The following is a 9,687-nucleotide window of genomic DNA, read 5'->3' as shown; positions in this document are numbered from 1 at the left end:
TGTGATGATGACCACATGTCTAATTTCTGCAAACAGATATGTGAGAGAAATTTTTCGACTTTTGGAACTGGTAGACGAATTGTTTGCCCAGTATGAGAGAAATTACTTCCGATATCATTACAGTAAAAGGAAGCTAATAGGGACTGTCTTGCTGGGTTCAGTTCTAATCTTTCTCTTCATACCTCTCGTGTTCTACATATACAATATTTTCAGTGAGGCTCGCGCGCCGAGCATCATTTTCTGTCTCCAAGCATACTCTATGGTTTGGCGATCGCAGTTCACCTGCATCGTTTTGGTAATACGAGACTGTTTGGGCACTATGAGTGTTCACCTCCTGAGAAGTGTGTGGCCGCGGATCCGCGAGGAAAACGATCTGGACGAGGCGGTGACGCGGCCGGGGCTGACTGCAGCGCCTCTGGTGGCGGTGGGTCAACTGCGGCGGCTGCAGCGCGCCCGACTGGCGCTGCACCGCTGCGGCCTGCTGTGTGGCCGCCACTTTGGACCAGCGCTGCTGCTCGCTGCCGGTAGCAACTTCGTCATCATCGTCACTCTGAGCTATGGGGTGGTGATGACGCGAGCCAACAAGCAAAGCAGTCTGCTCCTGTCGTGGCTTTCCAGTTGGCTGCTGTTTGTGCTGGGGAATCTCCTCCTTACTTGCTGGGCGTGCTCTTCTGCATCCCATCGCACTGTCGGAGTGACTCTATTATTGAACAAGGTCGAGATGCTGTTAAGACGGAGTGAAGCTTGCGACACTTTCTGGCTGGAAGTGGAGCCACTACACTTCTCAGCTGCAGGTTTCTTCAACATCAGTTTGCCTCTCTTTATGTCTATTGTTAGTGCTGCCGTCACCTACCTGATAGTGTTTCTACAGATTCCACGTTAAAATGTGAACTAAACCACCAGTGACACTCTACAACTCCAAGAAGTAATCTATAGCTAAGTTCACTGTGCACCGTAGTAGACACCGACATAAACGATCTGGCTGGTTAACTGATGCAGTGTAGGTGGAGCAGAGCTGGGTATATGATGTTCCATCGATCACTTAAGTCATGGCACTGAAGATGAATGTTCCCAGTCCATTGTATGGAATTAAGCATTAGTAAAGGTCGACATAGAGTCCTAGCAGAACGGCAGAAAGAGCTGGATACACTCACTGGCCAAAATACTACTCACAGCCTTAAGAGAATCCACTGTTCGCTTTGTAGAACTGCAGATGGTGTAGGACTGCTACTATTTGCTCATGTGAAACGCCACCACTCAGTGGATTAAACAAGATAAGTGGTATGTCTGCATGGTTTAATGGGTGTAAGTGCAGATATTTCTAATGGTGACTGAGAGTGACATACTGAACAAGAATACATTAGTGTTTACTTTATTTGTACACTAATAACTGTAGCTATTACAAATATATATTTTTATGCTGGCGCAGTACCTCCAAGTATATGTGGAAAGAACAAGCCAATACGCTGATTTTCCCAGGCAGCAGGTAAAATGTTGAAGTGTGCATGAATGGATGCAAAACTGTTAGGCTATCCTGAAAGTGGTAGTCTACTTAGTGGTACAGCTACAACCACGCAGAAAACAAAGTATTCCATTACATGACATGTTTGTGGGATGACAGTTTGATGCAGAGATAAAACAACCAACACATTGATGTGCATACAAGTTAAGATGCCACATATGAAAATATCTGCACTTGTACCTATTACACTCTGTATGTCAGCCAGTTGTATCGAATCACTGTAATAAGATGGGACGACTTCGAGAAGTGACGAGATGGCTGAAGGGAGCTATCGTGTATGGATATGTTCATGTCAACACTGTGAATGAAACTACCCTGTTTGTCGATATATCAACATCAACTACACAATGTGTATACTCTGAATGGCGTGCAACTCATAGCTATGCAGCATGGTGTAAGAACAGTCATTGTGGAAATGTTTTAACTGCCAGGGACTTGAGACGACATGCCTCATGAAAGACATCTGGTTCGAAAAATGATAATAGTTGCTTCTGTCTATGCAGGAAGAAACAACTCAGCCAGTTTTCAAGAGAACTGCTTGCAAGGGGCCTTTGAAGCCCAGTATCTCGCGAAAGGTAATTACTCACAACGACATATAGAGCTGCACATCTTTGTTAGTCCAAACAATACAAAATCTGCACAATACCTCTCTGGGTTTGTGTACCAGTACTGCAGTCCACTGAGTTACGGTTTTGTCATATTTCAAATGGTAGAAGGCCCTTGATACACCAACAATCCTATGAGACATTTAACCTCTAGTGCAAGGACAGTGTAGTTCAGGGCCAGAGGTGGTTGGGTGATATTTTTAGGATGGTTCGCATACTACATCTTGGGCTGCTTCGTTCAGATTACTGTGAACATGAATCAGGCTGTTTATTTTCCAATTATCATTTAGTATGCTGAGGACATTCCCTTTTTCCAAGAGAACAACACTCATGTTCACAAAGCTATATGCATACCTACCCCACTGAAGAACATTCAGGCACTCTCACACATCTCAATTGACCCACTAAATTACCCAACCTTAACTCCATAGAAAATGTCTGTATGAGGGTGAAACATAGGAACTAGCATTGCTGAAACTTGGTAGCTCCGTGGGATCATTCATTACTTCCCCTGGGTGCAATACAACTGTTGGAGTTTGTAGACTGTCTTGTTCACTCTCTATCAGCAGCTTTACACAGAATTAGCGAAATGTCTCGTGCAGGTGACTAATTTTTGTCATACATATTTATCACGTTCTTATCTGTTACCATTCTACACATCTTACCTGTTTTTCAGTGTGCATCCATAAATTTCTATCTAATTTCTACGCAGTTCTAGTATTTGAAGTACTGCTGTACAATTAATGGCGCATAGGCGTAGATGATATATTAATAAAATATACTTAGTGTTATCGAGACATACTGAGGAGTAGCAGAGACTTGGATAAGATTAACCTATCACCTACACTTGAGGTACAGGCTTGATTAACATCGTTGGGCTCATCGTTAAGGTGCTATTCCAGTATTGTAGAGCCACACAATACTGATGTGAGTTTACAGGGAGAACAGCAGTGAGTCAGAACTTGTATCAATGATGGAGACAAACTAGAGTAGTCCAGGCACTGCAGTATTTGTAGTGCCAGTGTGATGTAATGGATAGCACAACCACCTAGTAAGGAGGAGACCTGGATTCCAATCACAGCTCTGATACTACTTTTCATTTATTGCTTTGACCTACATCATCACTGTAGATAAAGTTGAGACTCCATATGTCTTAGGCATATCAAGTAACCCTAAGATACAAGCAGAATTAACCCTATTTTGTTCATTGCTAAATGAATTGGAATTACTAATGCCAGTTTAGAAGGGGAATGGCAATGAGTTGCGACCTGTATCAGTAAGTTAGACACACATACTAGATAGTCCATGCAGCTGTAATATGTACAGTGACAGAGGGGCTTAACAGATAGTGCATCTCCCTAGTAAGCAGGAGAGCTGGTTCGGATTCTTGCGCTGTTACTAGTGTTAATTCCTTACTGTGGCCTACAGATTTTCCTTGCTGTACAATTGTTTGACTTGGCACAGTTTAGCTATTAAAAAGACCAATATATGCTAAACATTTTGCGATACATTTGACAAAGAGAAATGGTCATCCCAAAATACGCTAAGAATTATTTTAAACATCGCTTGTATTCAGTCTTACTCCATTACTTGCTTTGGATGCTAGTCTCCAGGCCAAATTTTGATCGTTATAAAAATTTCTGCAGAAATACATTCTTCTCTAAGTTTATAAATCCTTTCCTAATTAATCATTTATTACATTCTTTTTACATTATCCTACAGGACTACTATAACATCAGGCTATTATCCTAAAACCACAAATAATTTTGTGTTATACTTTAAATAATAATAATAACACTAATAATGATTTAATTGTTATAAATAATAATTAAAATGGTAGTAACAGTAATGAAATGTTCATTTGATTCACTTTTTCTTGTGTCAACGACAAATTATATCTTATTGTTACCACTGTAACTGCAATAATTACTTCTGTTAGGATTAACAGTGTTCACTGACAATTAAAAACAAGTATTGATGTTATGATGACACTTTCTTTGATTCTTTCTTGGTTCTTTATTATCCTGAGTCCTGGGAACAATTTTATTAGTATAATATTTCTCAGGCTGATACTCGGTTTGTACATAAATGTGTTGTGTCTGAGAAATTTCGCAGTGCCTCGATGGGCATTTCGCAAGGCAAACTGGGACACGTTCTCCTCTGTTGCCACTGTTGAATCTCTCCCCCACGGTACCATTGATGTGGCGGTTGAGACACTGACTGCAGCGGTTGTTTCCGCCGCGGAACGTACCATTCCTCGTTCGTTAGGGTGCCCCCGGCGAAAGTCAGTGCCTTGGTGGTCTCCGGAAGTCGCTGAAGCCATTACAGAACGTCGGCGGGCTCTTCAGCGACATAAGCGGCACCCGTCTTTGGAGATCCTAATTTTTTTCAAACGTCTCCCTGCTCAGGCACGGCGGCTCATCAAAAGGCGGAAACAGGAGTGCTGGGAGAGGTACGTTTCCACTATTGGCTCCTGTACTTCACCCTCCCAGGTCTGGATGAAGATTCGGCGCATCATTGGATTGCAGCACTCTACAGGTGTCGCAGGGCTTATCATCAACGGGGCGGTATCCACCGATGCCGATGCAATCGCCGAGCATTTCGCTCAGCACAATGTTCGGGCCTCTGCGTTGGGGAATTACCCGCCCCCGTTTCGCGAGCTCAAACGCCGGGAGGAAGGCAAACGGCTTTCCTTTGCTTCTCGCCACCCTGAGGCGTATAACGCCCCATTTAGTTTGTGGGAACTCCAGAGCGCCCTGGCACAGTGCCCCGATACAGCCTCTGGGCCAGATGGCATCCACAATCAGATGCTCAAACACCTGTCCCCGGACTGTCAGTGGTGTGTTCTTGCCATCTTCAACCGCATATGGGGTGATGGTGTCTTTCAGTCGCAGTGGCGGGAGAGTACCGTCATTCCGGTGCTGACGCCTGGTAAGGACCCGCTTAATGTGGATAGCCATTGGCCCATCAGCTTGACAAATACTCTGTGCAAGCTATTGGAACGCATGGAGAGTCGACGGCTGTGTTGGCTGCTCGAGTCTCGGGGTCTTCTGGCTCCGTGCCAGAGCGGCTTCCGTCAGGGCCGTTCCACCGCCGATACTTTAGTCTTTCTTGAGTCTGCAATCCGCACTGCTTTTTCCAGGTGCCAACGCCTCGTCTCCGTCTTTTTCGATCTCTCCAGAGCATATGACACGACGTGGCGGCACCATATTCTCGCCACGTTGCACGGGTGGGGTCTCCGGGGCTCTCTCCCCATTTTTATTCAGAATTTATCTATTCGGACATTCCGCGTTTTAATTGGCACATCCCATAGTTCACTTCATATCCAGGAGAACGGCGTTCCACAGGGCTCTGTATTGAGCGTGCCCCTTTTCCTTGTGGCCATTAATGGCCTTGCAACAGCAGTAGTGTCGTCTGTCTCACCCACGTTATATGCTGACGATTTCTGCATCTTTTTCAGCTCCTCCACCATTAGTGTTGCAGAACGTAGGTTGCAGGGAGCCATACGCAAGGAGCAGGCGTGGGCCCTAGCCCATGGGTTTCAATTTTCTCCTGCGAAGACTTGTGTTATGCACTTCTGTCGGCGTCCTACTGTCCATCCCCACCCTGAGCTCTATCTTCAGGATGCCATGCTCAGGGTTGTTGACACCGTTTTCTGGGATTGCTGTTCGATGCCCGGCTTACTTGGCTTCCACATAGTCGTCAACTCAAGCATCAGTGCTGGCAGCATCTGAATGCCCTCCGCTGCTTTAGCAACACCACTTAGGGTGCCGATCGTAACACGCTGCTGCAGCTCTACAAAGCCCTTGTGCTGTCCCGACTGGATTATGGGAGTGTGGTGTATGGCTCAGCGTCGCCCTCGGCGTTGCAACTGCTGGACCCCGTTCACCACTGTGGGGTTCGACAGGCGACAGGAGCATTCCATACCAACCCTGTTAATAGCCTCCTTGCTGAGGCTGGGGTTCCTCCACTTCGTATTCGGCGTCAACAACTTGTAACGGAACTGAAATGATGGTGGGCTGACAGTAATTTGGAGCCCGCGCGTCGGTAACGGGCGCGCTGGTGTGAGACTGCCAGGGAGTGCACCCTGATGCCATCTATTGGCGAAACTGGGAATTAGCGCTGCCTGTCAGACAATGCACTAAGCTCTCAGAGTCAAATGTATTCTTTTTCTTGGTAATTATAAGTTATTACTGTAAGATTTAATGTTATAAAGCGCTAGTAGTAAATTATTATGACTGGTATGAATTCCAGGGTAATAAATATAAATATTCTTAAATACTAAATGATTTCGGTGAAAAGGTGGTAGGGGAACGCCCCCACTCTTGGTGATATGAGCGTAGCTAGAGGTAGCTGGAGACACAGGGACTGAATAATGGAATGGCCTGGGGAGTGTTGACGTGACCGGACGTGCGTAACTGTGCTCACGCAAAAGTGATTGTGCAACAGCGAAGAGGCGAATATCGTCGCTGTTTGTGGAGTGGAACGCGACGAATGGTAGTCGAAGCCGTCTCTATGCCACTGGGGCTGATTGTAAGAGTTCCTGCGCCCAGATTTTATGGCGGACGTGCAGTAGCTTATACGAGTGCTACAGCTCGTAGTTCCAGCCGCCATTGAGGGCATGAGGCGTGAAGAGCTGCGTTAGCCACATGCATCTCACCACCAGCACCGACACGTCTACCCAAGGCAAGACTGCTTGCAATTGTTAAGTTGAACTTTGTATACATGTAAAAGGAGAATACCAGTTTTCTTTTATGCAAGTGCAGAGGACAGAATATAGTAATGAGTAAAATTACGACGCATGTTGTTCATTGTAAAGTGTAGTAACCTCAAATATAGTGTAGTGAAATCAGACTGAGGCCATCATCGCCTCTTTCATTTACAATTCTTTTGGTTGTAGAATACTTTAGCGTATAAGAATGTTGAAAAGAGCAATAGTCACACCAGAATAAGTCGCCTATTTATAGTTACTTAAATTTTTCTGAGTAACCTTTCAAGTAAAGTCACTTAACTAATTCTATAGCAATTGTCCAAAGAGTAATATCCCAAAATCATTAAATAAGTTGAAGGGTAGAAGTTTGTTAACCTAAGTTGCTTAAATTGTCTTGGTGGTAATTACCAAGCCAACTCACAGAAATTGAGAGAGTATTTGCTTTGTAGAATCACCTAGAATGATCAGAAATAGTAATATTCAGAATTAAGTTTAAATTCAACTCAAGCCGTTTCACTTGTAAATGAGCCAAAAAATTGATTTACTCTTTTGCTCCTTCAGAGCTGGCGACCGTAGTTATAAGTATTTTCAGGAAGATTCGACGGTAAGTCTGCTGCTCTCGTCGTGCTGATAGGATTATCCACTGCTGCTAGCAGTGGTGATTGGATACATAAGCTCACTACCAAGTTAAGTGGGTCAGGTAGGCAGTGTTACCGTGTGAACTGTAGGGCACTGTAGGCCGTGGATCGAACCCGTTCAATCATCACAGCTCTTTGGGAAATAGTCCGGTTAGGAGTGTACTAATCATTAGGTAAATACTGGCGAGTAACGGTCAAAAATGTATACGCAAGTGAATTTAGCAAGGTCCATGTAGCACCTAATTAATGTGGTGCAATGGCGAGGGTAGGAGTGGAGTAAAAGTGAGCTGAGCTTGTGGCAGCTGTGCTGTCTTCAAAGATTAATAACGTGAATTCACTACTACCTCTTACCATTAGGGCTGAGCTATTTACGGTTAAAATACGTAGCAGTAAGCGCAAAGGCGTGACAGCTACAAGTCCGTATTGGCTTTATACATACGGAAGTAGGAAGCGGGTCATTCCGTCAGTGGAGGGGTTAAAACAACCGAGTCAGTTGAGAACATACCCCATTTACTGATGGAAAGATTCGGCAGTTCGGTCGCATGTGTCGACCGTGACAGGACTTACCAAGTTTGTAGAATAATGGCTGCAATAAAAGTGTTTTATATAAACTTGTAGTTTCAAGAAAATTTTAAATTTAAAATTCTGTTGTAGACAAATATACCACAATTGGTAAGTTCAAGACGACAACCTGCAAAGCAGCAAAAGGAAGTCCAATAGTAGGAGTTAAACAAGTAATACTTGGTTTAATAAACATTTCTATTAGGCACGAAATACAGCAGCATAAGATGGAGTCGAATAGTAGCAAGCAAGACGAAAACGTTACAAGGTCAGACCCAGAGTTAGGGACCATAGATAATGTTGTAGGGTTGGAAAATCTTATAGATGGATCCACACCCACAAGACAGGAGGAACGGGAAGTGAAACCAAAGGTAGTGAAAAGTGAACCCAATGTATCTGTGGATGCAAGTCACAAGGGAGAGGATATGGAATTAACAAGTTTGTTAAATAGGATGATGGCGCAAATTCGAGAAGGGAATGCTAGTTTGAAAGCAGAAATGGCTAGTCATATATCCCAATTGGATGAAAACCTATCTGGTAAAATAAAAGCCAATTTAGATATTTTGAATACGTAAAGCCAGCGTATCACAGAGGTAAACAAATCAGTAAATAGCATTAGGGCTGAAATAACAAATGTTCAGAGAAAAGTCACAGAAATAGAGAAAAGATTTGATACCGAAATTCAGAGAATAGAGAAATCAGTGGAACCTTTGGTTAGTGAAAAATTAGAACCGATAATTGAAAGTAAATTACAGGTGATGGTACCAGTTGTAAAGAAAGAGATTGTTAAAGAAACGGCAGCTGATATTGAAACACTGCGCAATACCATGTTGAGTTTTGATGCATGTGTGCAGGAGCAGGAAAATACACTGTGTAATGAGATAAAATTGTTAAGTCAGCAAGTTCAGAATCAGACGTTTCTTAACTGTAGTGGTAACCCATTGGTAATGCAAAAATCGGAAATACTGAGTAGGGAGGAAAAATACGATCCTCAAAAGAAACAAGGTGGATGGCATCCAATGGATTTTATAAAAAATTGTGAACGTGTCTTACCAACAGACATGTCGGATAAAGAAAAAATTAATTTAGTAATAGACGCTTTAGCAGGTCATGCTAAACGTTGGGGATTGAATTTGGATATCGACAATTTGAAGTTTACAGACTTCAAAGAAAAGTTCCTTGAGGAATTCTGGAGCACACAACAGAGAGATAGGTTGTGGAAAGAATTCGTTGTCGCCAGAATGCCAGAACATGGGCGTGGGCTCATGAAAGAATACTGTGAAGGATGGTTCAAGCGTTTGGAGTATCTTAAAGATCGTAGATCAGAATCGGAGATAGTGTGGGAGTTGTGGAAAAAGCTACCTGACGATTCAAAGCGTTATGTAGGAGGCACTCATCGAACATTCGATGAATTTTTAGAAAAAATCGAGAATGAAGATAGGTGGCGTGAAACTAGAGAGTTTCGAGGTTTCAGAAATCAGAATGGAATAGTAAAAGGTGGTAGGAATGAACCGCAAATTAACATGATGAGAGGAAGAGGTCGAGGAGGTAACTCTCAGCGAGGGAGAGGACACTATCAGGGAAACGGGATGCATTATCAAAATCAGGAAAACTAAATACCGCGCAGGTCAAGGGCCTAACGCGCGCGGA

General features: G+C 43.7%; 1 protein-coding gene across 1 annotated transcript; it reads left to right on the top strand.

Annotated features, from left to right (window-relative positions):
• Window positions 1–319: 319 nt before the first annotated feature.
• On the top strand, window positions 320–883 carry LOC124789468 (putative gustatory receptor 2a). The gene has a single exon (XM_047256877.1). It carries the CDS (start codon window positions 320–322, stop codon window positions 881–883), a length of 564 nt encoding a protein of 187 aa, XP_047112833.1.
• Window positions 884–9,687: the final 8,804 nt, after the last annotated feature.

The sequence above is a fragment of the Schistocerca piceifrons genome, chromosome 1, assembly GCF_021461385.2.
Source record: "Schistocerca piceifrons isolate TAMUIC-IGC-003096 chromosome 1, iqSchPice1.1, whole genome shotgun sequence".
Classification (NCBI taxonomy): Eukaryota; Metazoa; Arthropoda; class Insecta; order Orthoptera; family Acrididae; genus Schistocerca; species Schistocerca piceifrons.
The sequence above is the reverse complement of the archived record's forward strand: the minus strand, read 5'-3'. Positions and strand labels throughout refer to the sequence as shown.

Excerpts from the sequence above, each read along its gene's own strand:
- LOC124789468 (XM_047256877.1), top strand. The coding sequence starts at position 320 with ATGAGTGTTCACCTCCTGAGAAGTGTGTGGCCGCGGATCCGCGAGGAA.